Source organism: Papilio polytes, unplaced genomic scaffold (genome assembly GCF_000836215.1).
Source record: "Papilio polytes unplaced genomic scaffold, Ppol_1.0 DF823980.1, whole genome shotgun sequence".
Lineage (NCBI taxonomy): Eukaryota > Metazoa > Arthropoda > Insecta > Lepidoptera > Papilionidae > Papilio > Papilio polytes.
In genome coordinates this window covers 2,816,005-2,831,392 of record NW_013525224.1, presented here as the reverse complement: position 1 = coordinate 2,831,392, position 15,388 = coordinate 2,816,005, and the positions used below count along the sequence as shown (strand labels likewise).

The window sequence follows — 15,388 nt, the reverse complement described above, 5'->3', positions numbered from 1 at the left end:
TTATGCCGTAACACACATAAAAAAAAAATAAAAAAAAAAAAACATACAGACGAATTGAGTACCTCCTTCTTTTGGGAAGTCGGTCAAAAATTGACTTACCTCTATTTCAGACTGTTGCAGTTTTATCCGATATGATGTTAAAATTCAAGGCTAAAAGTTTTCAAGACTTTGGTTAATGCCATAGCATGCAAGATATTTAAATGAATTCAAATAAATGACAATTAAATGTAGGGTTACCAAAAAGTACTCCTACACATAAAAGATACTGTTAACTTAAAAAACATAGTTATACAACATAGGATTTGAATATTACATTCCTTTGATACGTAAATAAAAAGTTGAATTAGTTATAATTTTTCCCGTGAGTAAGCATCTGAGTAATCAACACGAGGTAAGTTCTTGACAAAAGACAAAGTTCCTGTTAACTTGACTTCCGTAGACAACGTAGAACCTTGTCACAATACACTGGCAATACAAATTTAAACCTTAATTTATGTAAAGATTCATGTACCTGTCGGCGACATCTTCCAGCTAATGTCGGTTCGCATTACATTATTAATGCCGTAATAAACAATTTTATACATAACAAATAAAATATAGAACGTAATGTTGAAGGTCACGGCAACGTTAATTTTTTTCATTGTGACATCGCTTTGGAACACGCAATTTGTTTGTCCACAACTCCTGACAGTTTGATGTATTTCTTCAATATTTCGATGAACTGTTTACTCTATCAATTTCCTACCCGACTCTGTTATTCCAAAAATTCTTGTGATTTCTGAACCTTGTATGAAATTTATTTTTGAAGGCTAACATTAATATACATAACTCTTAACCTTAAGACAAAAATGTAATAAGATTACTTTCCTTTTCATGTAAATTAGACATTTCACAATGTTTTTCAACGTCTACATCATATCGACTGACATGTTTGCTTGTTTGTCGTTTATTCCTTGCCCCAGGTTACTAATTCAGTCGAGTAATAATTTAGTAAGTAAAAGTATCTCATCATCATCATCCCCTTATCCTACTCCCGTAGGGTCGGCGCGAGTAAGTAAAAGTATCTGAACAATGAAAATTTAGTCGAGTCGATTACCAGATAATTTCGTTGAGAGTATTTATGGTACTCAAATAAATTAGTAGCTTGGTCAAGGAATTACTGCTAGACAGAATTAACAGACAAACAAGCTGTCTATCTGTCTGAAAAACATGTTTTTAATTTTGATGTTTCCACCGCCGATAGATTTGTAAATAATTGGGAAAAAATTGTAAATGTGTTTTAGCTGCGAAAATTCGAATTCCATTACTCATTTATTTTGATCGTATTATAAGTATTAAAAGAGGTTTAAAGCAATGTTCATTGTTAAAATCGTCATACGATCATATTGCGTGAGTGCTTTTACGGAAATTATAATAGTTTCCATAACAACGCGCCGGTTGTGCCAATAGTTTTCCCCTAATTTTCCACGTTCATACGAAGCCTTCAAATCGTAGACAAATATGACGTGAGCGTACGTTTTTCTTACCAATTTTGACATGTTTACACTATTTTTGACGTATTTAGCCAAACCTCATGGGAAACTGTGATATTTTTATATCGTTTTTGTAATTTACAAGTAAAATACAGTGAAATTTGACCTCAAGAATGGCTTTCAACTTTGATAGCGGACAAGTAAGTACTTGAAATGATATCCTAGCTTATAATACATTATATTTTTAGATTTCGTATGTTACATTTTATTTAAGCTACTTCTATTTGTAAACACATCAATTTAAATGTAAATTGTACAAATAAGTGAGACGTAGTTGTGTCCTATGACGCAGGACTAAATATCAAAATGCAAAATTCGTTAAAGTAACCTATTCTAATATGTTGTCGCCAGTTTCTAGTAGAAATGAACTTTGAGGTTTATTTTCCTATCTAAGAAGTCAAAAGTATAAATTCGCATCTTGCATTTGCTGTTAGCAGTTTGTCTAATAATAAAGGAAAATCAGTGTTTTTAACTTCTCTTACAACGACGTAATTTTATTTTTCTCTCCTACTTTGTGTCGACTAATCCCATGTATTTTTTAACTAAAGAGCACCTGCAACAGTATTACACTCCCCTATTCTATTAAAGCTAAGACCTTTTTTTATTTGCGCGCAATTTGTAATGCCTTTAATCCAAGTTAGATACATCCAATTACATAGTAAATATCCTAAATTCGCCATCGTTATTCGAAATTGTGCTCTATTTTAGTTGCATTATGGTATGTATTTCAATGCGTGATAAATGATGGTCATTGTTGAGGGGCAGATCGTTTTTTACGGGTTGTCGACAATTTTTCACTGCTTTGTATAGGATGGTAATCCTTGTTTGACATCTTGCGTCGGTGGCGTTTAGTTAATGACACTTGTTTCTATACGATTAATTGTTTTGGTACATCCTAAGCCTGTGGTTAAAAATACAATGAGAGAAAAATGTTTAGCAAAGCTAAGTTAGGAGAGATTGGACCAAACTTTTTGGGGATAATTTTGTTTTTGTAGGCTAAATAAATCTAGCAGATGGCACATTTGTATGGTCACAGATAATACAATAACCTAAAAAAATGGCTTGGGTGTTTTCTTGCACTATTCTATTAGTAAACCATATTTTACCGCTATATGGCGAGGATATTTGTTGAAAAAGCACTTATAAAGACATTTTCAGTGTAAAAAAGTAAAGAAACCCTTTTTGCTTTTTTGGCCTTATCGCCATTTTGCATAGTTTGCTGGTCTATGAATGAGATCTTTATCGTGAAAACTTAAGTTTAATAGCATCAAAATTTCGAGCATTCTGGTACAAAAAGAAAAGTTTTCTTAGTGTATAATTTAATATAATATAATATAATATAATGGATTCAGGTGGCCGCTTGCTCGTTTGCCACCTTATGTTGTAAAAAAATCAACATGTCAATTTTATTTGTAATAAATCATAAGTTAAATATAGCATGTTTTCGTACATTAAATGCAAATTACGTGTCATGTCGTACGCCATTACTGTAACATGCGACTTTAGTATTTTAGAATTTTGATTTAGTGCGACTGCGTTTTATGTCTGTTGAGTTTACGATTTTTAAAAAAAGTATTATTAATGTTTAGATTGATTTTTACTTGTTTTGCGAAGCCTTATTCACGCGCGTAAGCCAGAGGGGTAGGAGGTAGTAGGAGACCACGGACCTTTTTTTTGGCGAAGACTCGTTTGCATTTTGTTTAAAAATAATCCAAAAACTTGCAAAGAACAATTTATCCGATGCAGTGATTGATGTTTTTAAATTTTTTACAACTAATTCCTAAAAATATAAACTAACAATCTTAAATCCCTTACAAAAGCCCTTGACAGTATAATTCTAAATTATGACACCCGTTCATATTTGAGGGTAATGAGAGCGTGATATATGGAGTAAATAATAATTTGCAACCCTTTGTACTCGGAAGGGATGGTCATAACAAAAGGCTGGCAGGGGTTTGACACTTGCTCAATAGATTTTTACACTTATAGTCATTAATTTTTTATAGATTCATTTTATTTTAAGTGTTTCTGTTTTAATTTTACAGTTTAGAATTTCTTCAATGATGAGTTCTTGTAGTTCTTTTTTTATAGTATCTGCGAACTTTAAAAAAATCCTTATGCTGCTGAAAAAGAAAAACTAAAAAGGTTTCATTTGTTTTTTTTTTTCATTTCAATTACTAAATGATTATTTTTATTTTATTCTTCTATGCTTTTATTAACCAAAACTCTCTATACAAGTATTTAACGGGCATCGTAATTATGTATTTTTGGTTTTACAATCACAGCAGTGATGAACGTGGGCCTTGACGTCTCTTGTGTTTGTGTCATTTCGACATTTGAATGACTGCCACGTGTTTCCCGCCATTGTATGCTATGCATCAGTGTTCAAAGCGCCAGACGTCTTTCAACGCCTTTTACTGATTACAATGATGCGACTTTCAGATTAATTTTATATAACCCTTGTAAAATTGTAAACGTAACGTCAATATTTTCTTGATTTTTTTATTCCTTTGTTTTCGAAACATCGACAAAACATCAGGCTTACTGTAGTTATGGCAGTCAAATAATTGTTTAAATTGAATGTTGTGCCTTCGGCTTGTTTACTTTCTAAATTCTTTCCAGTACAACCAAGAAACAACGCCTAAAAGAATAGGCAACTGGCAAGTGCCGAGATGGTCACCGACTCGTGCTCGCCCACTTGAGATGCGTCCAGACCCGAAGCCTATATGCGACATCAATGGCCATTTCCTCCCTGGAGCACCGAAAGGATCCTCTAAGTGCTTCGGACACTTCACGGGAACTTGGGAATTGCCGAGGAAAATAAATAGAAAAGTTGGTATGTTCATCAAACCATTAGATCGTTGTTAAAAATTATAAAACTATGTTACTCAGTGATGACGGAGCTTTTGAGCTATTTCAATGCATACATAAACAAAAATCTTTCCTCTTCATAATAAGGACTCATACAGTAGTATAGATTTTTACAGAAAGAGTTTTAAGAAAGTTTTTGCATGCTAAAAATATATTCGCAACGCAAGATTATCGATTTGTCCGGACCCTCGCCGTAGCTGTATATTTGTCAACACTCACGTGCCAGTTTACGTTCAGGTTACTTTCATGTTAGTAAGTAATTTGCGAGTCAATATTCAATGCGTTTTATGCATTGTATCAAACAAATAAAAACGTGACCTGACCTACTGATGCCGTTTGTATGTCAACATAGTTTCATTTGTCAAATGAATCATAACTAGAACTTATATCAAATTAAATAGATGGCTATGTCTTTTGTAGCGGAGGAGTTAGCAAAGGAACCACCAGCCAACAGATTTTCGGATTGGTTGCACCCTCGTGTCCAAAGACCCAAGGTCGTCAGTACCTCTATACGCATGCGTCCTGGTAAGCGTGGCAAAGTTACTGAAGAAAAGGAAAAGGCGCCCAGTACAGAGCCGTTCCAAGTAAGTCGCGCTTTACACCGCTACTAATTTTCCCGCGCATTTTTATTTTCGTATAATCTGTTGTAAAAACGTTACCGCGAATTTTAATCCTTCTATTAGGAAGTAAGTGTATTTTGCATTTTGCATTTTGTTTTCTTTTCGTGTGATAGTTTTATTTCTTATAACATAGTTTTCATTTATCTGTTCATTTTCTTTTTTAATTAATTTCTCGTCTTCACTAGAAGCCAAAAGCTGTAAGATAGTGTTTCTAAAAGAATTATTCAGATGTTATAAAAATATTTAATACATAGTGACGAATTGAGAACCTATCTTTTTATTGGAAGTCGAGTAAAAACGGGCAAAAACATATCTTTCAAAGTCAATTTAATCCAATTGCTTTCTACTTGCGAACAATTTTATTTTAGTCTCTAATAGTCTTTTAAATAAACGCGGTATAAATTTAAATTTAGGAATAAACTGAAGATAAGCAAATATTAGTACAAATTTTGTTTATACTCGTATTATTCCTAAGTTTAACTTTATAGCGCGTTTTTGTAAGGCTATAAGATTTTAATTAATCTATTCAATAGTTATTAGTAAAAAAATAATAGTAACCAGCAACAATGTTGTCAGTATTAAGCTTTGATAAAATGCGAGCTAGATAGCACACCTGCACGATATTTAGATAATTTCATACAGACACTGTTAAGATATCAAATATAATTTAGATTATATCCACGTGTCCTCTGATTCACTATTGTAGAATTTTTGATCGAACAAGCTCAATTTGTCACTATCGAAACCCTTTACAAAGGATTTTGTAAACGATTTCTAAGTTTCGCATTCCATACATAATGTAACATTTATATGAACAGGCCAGCTTTCACGCGTTAGCGTCTGCGTGGAATTAAAAAAAAAATTGAGTAGCCTATGTGTTCTTCCAGACTATCCTTTACAACTAGGTATACCAAATTTCATCGAAATCCGTTAACCGTTTAGGCTATAAAGTTAACAAATATCCATCCATCTAAACTTTTGCATTTATAATATTATATTAGTTTGATTGATAATTTTAGTCATTAATAAAAAATGATTTATTAACAATAAGTATTGGTCTTTGAAAATAAATGTATGTTTCATTAAAATTGACAGCGTCTAGTCTAGGCGAGAAACATAGTAAGAGATAAAAAAAACAGTTATTCTTGATTTTTTTTAACAATTTATGCATTACAATTTATATCGTTTATTCAACTTTTTTCAGTACTAATTTGAATATGTCCATTTCAGCCACTTCTGTGTCCGATCCATAAGCGTGTTCAAGAAGCACACAAAAAATAATTATAAAACTCCATCCTATAATAAATCCAGAAAAATACAGCAAAGAAAAAATAATACTTTTTTACTGATTTCATAATAATTATTTATACACTTTTTTAATATGAAAATGTTGTTTTTTTTATAATTGTATTTTTTACATGTCTGTACAAAGGATCAGGATAATGAAATTAATGTAAATGTAAATCTCGATAAGGAATCTCATGATGTTCTTTCTCAACGCAAAGAGGACGACCCTTTAGGATTACAAGCAGACAACAATGAACCAGTCGATAGTGACGGACATGGCCCATACGTCCCCGGTTCAGTAACAGATCCAAAAAATAGACACGAAAGCTATGATCTTCTATTAAAAGATTCGCTTGAAAAAATTCACGGACCGAAAGAAGATCAAACCGAACACTTTTGGAGAAAAGTTGCCGAAAATGCAAAGCAAGATGAAAAATTCGAAAATATGAAATACGAAAAAAAGAGCGAAACACCAAAACTTCCTTACGTAAATGTCTCCCAGAATTTCCATTTCGCGAAGAAAATGCATGTTGGCAACTTAGAGCATCAACCCTTACCCGACACGTTGGGATACCGTCATTTGACTAAAGTCGGGGAGCATCGGGATTCCGATATAGTTGTCAAGCCGTATGCTATTGGATGGAAGGGATTCGGAGCCTCGGGACCCACATGTTGCACCAAAATGCGTGTCCACCGACCTAAGACTTGTGACCCCAAAAAATCCGAAAACGAAGTTGAGGAGAGAAAGCAACGTCCATCGACATCCGCTTTAGATCTGGGAGGTCAGTACAAAAAGCCCATGTCTCTCATGGATCTCGCAATATGCTGGGATTTTAGACCCGATGATGTCAAATTGGAACCTTCACCGCCCAAACATATCGATGGTTCTAACGGGTCTAAGGCACCGGCCGTATTTACGATGGTTCATACTCCAAAGGAGGAAATTCAAAACGCAGTAAGTCATTCCGTTCCGATTTTCAATAAGAATCGGATCGTGGAAGATATGGGGCATCATCCCGTTCCGTACTTTGAAAAAGATATGACAAAAGAGAAACGAAAAGATTCTTGTGATGTGCAATACTGCCCGCAACACAATGCTAGTGATATCAGGTCGAGGTCTTCTAGTAGAAAGAGCTCTTCAACGTCCGCCAGAAACGACAACAAATGTGACGGCGTACATGGCTGTGGTACACCGAGCTCTGTCAGCAGAAGCGCCGACGGTAAAAGACCAGACAAGTTACAAGCCGTAAAAGACGCCTGGAATACAAACAAAGAGAAAAATAATAATTTCATCGCTCAAAAGAGAAACAGTTTGGAATCATACGAAAAAACTCCACTCGCACAAGGAAAATTACACCAAAGCTCACCAAACGAATCAATATCGAAACATTCCAAAGACTCTTCGGACAACGTCAAACATAAGCATTGTTTTTCCTGTAATGGAGTTAAAATTCCGCAAGAACCGAAGCAAAAGGAGGACTACAAGTTCGCTTTTAAAGCGGGGAACCCTAATTCTGTTCAGAGCGTGAGTTCGGGCGATTCGAAGAATATAAAGATGCCAAAGATGCGTCATCCGTACACAAAGAAATCGTACACGATACCGACTCTAGCGCCCCCGTTCAGTATCTGGCGTGATGCGAACGCGACCGGCTACCCGGAGCACTGGCGGCTGGCGAGCGTCTATCAACACGCATACAAACCTCCGGAACAACGACGAAAACCTCTCATTAACAGTGTTTACCAGTAAAAATACCTTATTCTATTAAGATCTATGACTCTGAAAAGAGTATTCTTTTATAATTTACTTTCTAGAATCATCTATCTTTTCAAATAGGTAACGGAAAGATAAAAGTACTAGTAATTGGTCTTTTGATAAAGTTTCGCTTGAGAAGTATGATATTAATTGAGCAAAAGCAAAATCTTCTACTTATTTTACTTTCCTTTGCCTTTGTACCTCTTTGCTTTTTGAACCTAAAATTATTGATATGAATTCTTAACTTAAAAAAAGCGAATAGGTGTCAAATAACATCAGTTGTCATATTGCATCTTTTTTTCAGGATATAATGAAATTCAGTATTATTTTGAGAAACTTTTATTGGGTCCAATACCTAAAAGTCATTTCATGTTATCTTAAATAAATTCTTTCGACCGTACTCTTGTATTATTTTTAGTACACCTGCGTTTTTATCTACGTAATGAAAGATTTCGCGAGGAAGATTCCGCTTTCAAGGTAATAATCTTTCATACTCAATGAAAAATGTGCATTTCCTTATTGTTTCCCAAGCTTTATTGCAGTACTGGAACCAGCCTTTTTCTGACAAATTTGGTACATTTGTAATCTGATGTCTGTTAACTCCTAATACGAGCCAACGAAGTCTTTTCGCTAATTGTTCAAATGACGGATGACCTCGGTATATATCTTTGTTATCTGTAAAAAAAAAGATTAAACGCACCAATAATATACTATTTGAATATATTTTATTAAATTTCACGACCGTATTGCTAAAATACAAGTAAATAGTCTTGTACTTTATGGGTTGTAGAGCGCTGTCTCTTTCATGCATATAATGTGTGAAAGAGACAGCGCTCTATAAAATCAACATCGACTTTCCACAGAATTTTATAAACATACCAAAATCGTTATAAATCTCTGGAAGTAGGAACAAATTGATGGGCGGTCCACAGTTGTCTATATTATAACCTTTGCACACTTGGTCCACGTGGAGGCCGTTCCTATTTGTATCGCTGTACATGTACATGCCGGAGTTTAACTGCAGCGTGGACTTCTGAAATACTTTCCTACGAAACAAAAACAATTCTATTTATATTTCTAGAAATAAACTTTTGTCTAAAGACTTAAGTCATGAGTGGAGCAAATGTTAGATCATAGTTTATTTCGGTTATAATACGACCAACATTTCTGCATAAAATAAAACGTTACTAGTTACATTTGTCGGTTTAATTCTAAAACGGATTTTTAAACGCCATTTTTAAATTTTAAATCGTATTATTGGTCATAATTTCGGATTTCCTGTCACATTAATGAAGGTTCGATATGAAATATTAGTAAATTAAGAAAAAAAACTACTAAAATATTGGAAAAAGAAACACTGCATTGTAATCTGCACTAAAAATCTGACAAAGGTCAATATATTGCGATCTGGTGTTAATATAAAAGTCGTTTCAGTATCGTGACCTGTAGAGGTCCTGCGCGGCGCGGACAGCGTCGGGCGCGAAGTCCTCCAGCTGGCAGCAGTTGTGCAGCAGCAGCAGGTGCGGCTGGCTCTCCTCGCCGCCGCACTCCGCCTCCGCGCCGGCGCCGGCGCTCGCCGCGCTCGTCGCGCTCGCCGCGCTGGACGCTGATAGTGTCGGCTTCAACATTTCAGCTGTCTGTATATACCTATGGTTGATATCTCATATACTAGCTGTTCCCATGCGACTTCATCCGTATCAAATTATGAATATCGTTTTATTGTTTACATTTGTCGAATTCAATAGCAAATGTCAACATGACATGATGACAAAGCATGGCAACCTTGCTTCCTAAATGTTGGCAGCAACTTATTGTCTCTTTCCCACATTGGGGATTTTATCCAAAATATTTACCCCCTATGTTTAATGGCGTGAAAATATGTAGCCTAAGGCGTGACGTAAGTGTAGGGCTTTTTATTAAAAAAGGAATTATTCAAAAATATGCTGTGATTGCTGACATCTTAGGCAACAAAAAAGTGTGTTTACGCTTTATTATAATAGAACAGACTAGCTTTCTAAATTAGCTAGAATAAAAAAAAATGTGTAGACTATGTGCTCTTGCAGACTATCCTCATGTCTATACCAAATTTCATTGAGATCCGTTCAGCTGTTAAGGCCACAAACTCTAACAATCATCCATTCATTAAAAAAATTGCATTTATAATATTACTAGTAACATAAAAAAAACTGTTTATTAGACAAAAAAACATTTTTACAAAATCCATTGGGGCTCTGTCTCCTGAACTAATTATAACAACTGTGTTTCAGGAGACAGGACCTTCTCTTTTCAATTATCATATTACGTGTAAGTTGGTACATAAAAAAAACGTTTTACACATTCCCAAGTACATCTTCGGACTTTCTATACTTTGCCTAGGCAAACTATACAATTCCTAGTTATCACACATTTCTGGTAACATACATACTTGAAACTACATGGCAATCTGTCTATAGTTATAAATGCGAAAGTATAGATGATTGGACGGATGTTTGTTACGAGTTTTTAGCTTAAATGGATCTATTTTTACACAGGATATATTTTTTTTTAAAAAACACAGTCAGAGTCGCGGGCGACAGCTCGTTATTTCAAATATAAACTCAGCTATACCCACATCTGTATTGTGTATCAGTTCCTATTTACAATGTATATTAAATAATTATAATGTAATATACACTTCATAATTTAAAGCCATTATTCTAAAGATAATAAAAAATCTCACCACAAATCAGTAAATAAAAAAAATCAGATAGTGTTTAAAAGTGAAAAAACAACATAGCAGATTACCTTAAAAAGTTATAATCCGTGAACCAATTCTGCACAGCTATCAACACGTGACATATTGACATTAAAAATGATGCAATTTCCAGACAATCCACAGTCACGATGTTGGCACATCTCGGGTTCATTGCTATGTTGTTGGATTCATCAATAAGAGATGGAGACCACAACGGCTGGCAATCCAATAATATCACACGATCATTCGTTACATACATGTCCACCCCTGAAATAGTTTAAAATTCTGTTTTAAAAAGGATATAATGTTTTATGGATGGATATATGCATGGATAGATGTTTGTTACTATATATCTCTGAAAGGCTTAATGGATCCCGATGTATTTTGGCACACATATAGAAGTCTGAAATAAAATCTCATTGCTAAGTTTATTTTTACTAGCTGTTGCTTGCGACTTCGTCAGCGTGGAATTTAAAAAAATGGTAAAAAATATAGTCTATGTTACTCACAGTTAAACCTTTCTAATGGTTAAAGAATTTTTGAAATTGGTATAGTAGTTTTTACGCGAATCGAATACATACAAAAATATAAATCTTTCATATTTATAACATTAGTATAGTTATATAGTTTAGATTCCGTGGATGAAGTTATGGGTTAGGCTATCATGTATTTTTACTAGTAGACATACATTTGATAACATGAAACATTATGTAATAGAATTTGATCTTTTGAAACCCTATAGTAATATAACCAATAGTGTTTTTAATTTCAGGACACACAGGTAACACACTTCTTTCCTACTTCCATCCTAATTTGGCACTTTAGGACTATACTAAAAATTTTAATGAGATTCTCTGCCCACTATGACAGCTATATGGTTGTCAAAATTTAATCTTTATATAAAAAACAATTGTTCATTACCTTTAGTACAGTGGGCGCCTCTTTCTATCTGTTCTATATCTTGCATTTTAAACTTGAAAAAACTATTATTGGGTTCACTTGATTCATTTGACGGGTTTACATTTTCCGTTTGATTTTCAATGGCAACATCACTAGTTTCCGTTGTGTTTGGTATTTCATGAGAATTCAAAATCTGTGAGCAAAGATCTGGTATTGGTGTATTCTGTGCGATGAGATTTAATATCATCGATTTGCCAACACCTTGCATCCCTGTAAACATTTATATTTCATAAACATTACTGACTTAATATGTTTTAAATTATTAATATATACTGTTAAATGCAACTTTTCTTACTTCATATAATCATATTAATATTATAAATGCGAAAGTTTAGTTGGATGGATAAATAGATGGATGTTTATTTGAGTTTGTAGAAAAATGTATGAACAGATTTTAATGAAATTTGGTATAGATGTAGAGGATAATCTGGAAGAACACATAGGCTACCCTTTTTGTTTTATTTTAATTCCACATGGATGGCGTCGCGGGTGAAACTAGTAATGTAATATAGTAAATTGTACACTTATTTGATATAGGATGTCAGCGATAACCACATATTTTTGTACAATTCTAGTTTTAATAATAAGCCCTACACTTTAGACTATATATTTTCACATAAATAAACTTAGGGGTAAATAAATTGAAAAAAATCATCATGCAAGAAAGGGACAAAAACTACAAGAAGTAAAGAAGAAAGATTGCTGTATTAATTGTAGTTGTTAGCCAGTGGCAAATCCTTAGTTGTCATTTGGGTAAATCATTGAACCCAGATCATATACCAAAAGTATGACTAGCAATGACATTTAATTAGTATAGAATGTTTCGCCGATAAACATGGCATTGCCAAGGGTGGAGGAAAAGGAGCAGCTGTCCCCCTGGAGCCTAAAAACATATATATGATACAATGAATACTATTTTAATAGTAGCTGCTGCCCCCAGATCTAGCTTTGATAATCAGCTGGCCAACATCCATAATGAAAATACTTCATGTGACAACTTATAAGAAATGGAATATTTATAATTTATACAAACCCATAATGCCAACAACTAAGTAATTAGTGTTACAATCTTCTAGATACTTTAATGCAGATTGATTAAATTCCAAATTTTCATCCAATAACTTGACCGGCTTTGTCATCAATTTCAGTATGGGTGGGGATTTTGATTCTGTGAATTATGATTTTTTTTTCAATGAATTATCAATTTGTAGTAACTAAAAATTCTGAAACTTCTATTGGCTCAACCCAATTGTTATATCTAAGAAACTTTACTAGGCAAACAAAAATCTTAAGTTTATTGAGAGAATTGTGAAATAACAATAGTTATCAATATTTAGCACTGTTTCAGAAACGGTGACTAATTTTCTGTGCACAATCTTGGACTATCAACTAAGTATTATTTTCTTATTCTATTTTGTTAGCCCTTCATAAGTCAAAAGTCAACTAATAAATACCAGTATTTTTTTTGTCCTTATGTTCATTTTGAGCTATCTTTTGTGGATGATACCCATCACTTTCAGATGTCTGGGCTTTAGGACTCTGGGGACGCTCCTCTTTTGTTGCACTTTGCTCTCGAGTCTTTAAAATTATTGTAGGTTGCTTTTCCTTTTCCTGTTTATCCTTATTTTGATCCTTTACAACTTCACGATCAGACTTTAATATCATTGGTCTTTTTGTCGCTGTTTCCTGAATTTAGAAATTATAATTATTAAATTTTCTTTGAAACATCGCTATACACAAAATTTAAAGTGTCTACACCTACAACTTTTGTAAATAAAATCTTTTTCTTTTTATCAGCCATCTTATTCTGTAATGACACCCAATTTAGGATTAAGAGCTATCCTGATTTAATCCGTACAGTAAAGAATGTTTATTTTACCAGTGTAAACAAAGCATTTATTTTAAATTTATATAAACATACATCGCTTTTGATTTCTGCCAAAACACTGACAGATATCTGTCAATGTCTTGTCAATACCGTTTATTTTATAATTATTCCTGTTCCTTTGCCCTATCACTCTAGATAAATGGTAAATCCATAGATAGAGAATATTGTCTGTTTAAAAATAAAACTATCAGTTGTCAATTTGTAATTTTTGACAATTTAGTTGTCAATGTCAACTCATTTCGTCTGCTCATCACCGTCATCAAGAAAAGCATACAGGAAAAGTTCATTTATAAAAATGTGTAAAAATAGTATTTTAAACTGTATGCTAATTTTCTTTTCTTTTTTATATTCCTTAACGTACGCAGATGTATGTGTTAAAAAAAGTTCATGCGTTTGTGAATTTTCCAATGGCACCGGCATCGACTTATCGTTAGCTGTAAAGAGTACATTTTATACGGTTGATACTTACGAAATCAATGCTAATGAATCTCAATATACGTTTAGTACATTTTTCTATCATCCGTGTTTTGATGCGTTGCTAGAAGCAAACAAACCAGTCGCAAATAATACCTGTACAATATCATTGTCCGTAAGTATTGAAATAATTCTATATTTTTGACCATTATACACCTATGACAATTTTTAAACCGGTTTGTCTACGTAATTACAATGTCTATATTTTTGTGGAAATAAATATGAGTTTATTAAGGTTGTAATGTGTTATATTGTAAAGTATACAATTTATTACAAAACATGGAAATTTATTGCCCAATATTAGCCTAACCAGTCCTAGTAGAACACCTTGAATATATATTAATGCATTAATTAAATAAACAGTAAACAAAGATAGTTTTTTTTAACACAAATTTAAATGTGTGGCTATGATGTATGATTTTGATCATCTTAAGTAATATTTGATGTTATTAATATCAGATGACATAAAGAACCTACAGGCAGAAACAATGCAAAGACAGTGTTTCAATAGGCCTATACCACTAGAGCCCAGGACGGCAGAAAGTAACCGTCCAACAATTGATTCTTTTCAATAGTAATTCCAACACTCATTTAGTTTTACTGACTATTATTACAATATATTTCTCTGATTCAAGATTGCTTGTGTGATTTGACTTAAAAGTCACATTAACAATCTAACTAATGTTATAAATGTGAAAGTTTAGATGGATGGATGAATATTTGCTAGAGTTTTGTTTTTTCTTAATTCCATGCGGACGGAGTCGCGGGGGAAAGCTAGTAAGCTTATAAATGGTCTAGCATTTTAAGCATGTTAAACATATTTAAAATTGAATCATGCACACTGATCCAGCAAGACTTTTAAAATACAATACTTACTGTTTATTCATAAATGTTTACAGTTGTGCCAATACTCAAAGAGTCTTACGCAAGATAATGTAACAGGGAATTTTGTTATTGATAAAGGTGTCTATGCATATATGGGATCATCAAATGATACAGAATTTACTGCTGATGGTTCTTCAATAATTTACCACAATGGGCCTTCGTAAGTATAATTTAATACATTTTAAAATCTCTCTTTCAAAGGTAGCTTAAGGGTTCAAACAATTGACTAGTAAGCTACACATCCTTAGTCCGAATCCCGCCATGTATCAATGTGATTTTGTAATTCTTACTACTATTACTTACCCAACAAATGTTGGAGGAAAACATTGTGATGCAAACTGCACAAATTTGCCCGAGGGCGGATACAGCTTTGGCACCGGGGGG

The 15,388-nt window shown here is 33.4% G+C and overlaps 4 protein-coding genes across 4 annotated transcripts in view; 3 read left to right on the top strand and 1 right to left on the bottom strand.

Moving 5' to 3' along the window:
- The first annotated feature begins 1,473 nt into the window (after positions 1–1,473).
- LOC106101550 (protein Flattop) lies at positions 1,474–6,369 on the top strand. Its single transcript, XM_013280800.1, has 4 exons — positions 1,474–1,672; positions 4,155–4,368; positions 4,824–4,987; positions 6,254–6,369. Exons 1-4 carry the CDS (start codon positions 1,646–1,648, stop codon positions 6,302–6,304), a joined length of 456 nt encoding a protein of 151 aa, XP_013136254.1. The 5' UTR covers positions 1,474–1,645; the 3' UTR covers positions 6,305–6,369.
- A 51-nt stretch (positions 6,370–6,420) lies between these two features.
- Positions 6,421–8,294, top strand: LOC106101548. Its single transcript, XM_013280797.1, has one exon. It carries the CDS (start codon positions 6,756–6,758, stop codon positions 8,055–8,057), a length of 1,302 nt encoding a protein of 433 aa, XP_013136251.1. The 5' UTR covers positions 6,421–6,755; the 3' UTR covers positions 8,058–8,294.
- A 92-nt stretch (positions 8,295–8,386) lies between these two features.
- On the bottom strand, positions 8,387–13,723 carry LOC106101547 (protein SMG9). The gene is made up of 8 exons (XM_013280796.1): positions 13,520–13,723; positions 13,212–13,443; positions 12,791–12,925; positions 11,719–11,967; positions 10,848–11,064; positions 9,507–9,710; positions 8,943–9,109; positions 8,387–8,738 (listed from the first exon to the last, which is right to left on the bottom strand). The coding sequence occupies exons 1-8, from the start codon at positions 13,556–13,558 to the stop codon at positions 8,536–8,538; spliced, it is 1,446 nt and encodes a 481-aa protein (XP_013136250.1). The 5' UTR covers positions 13,559–13,723; the 3' UTR covers positions 8,387–8,535.
- Positions 13,724–13,860: 137 nt separating this feature from the next.
- Positions 13,861–15,388, top strand: part of LOC106101549 (cation-dependent mannose-6-phosphate receptor-like) — a 3,060-nt gene continuing 1,532 nt past the window's right edge. Inside the window, exons 1-2 of the mRNA XM_013280799.1 lie at positions 13,861–14,234; positions 15,019–15,164. Coding sequence (XP_013136253.1) covers positions 13,872–14,234; positions 15,019–15,164 — 509 coding nt within the window. The 5' untranslated portion in view covers positions 13,861–13,871. The remainder of the gene's footprint in view (positions 14,235–15,018; positions 15,165–15,388) is intronic.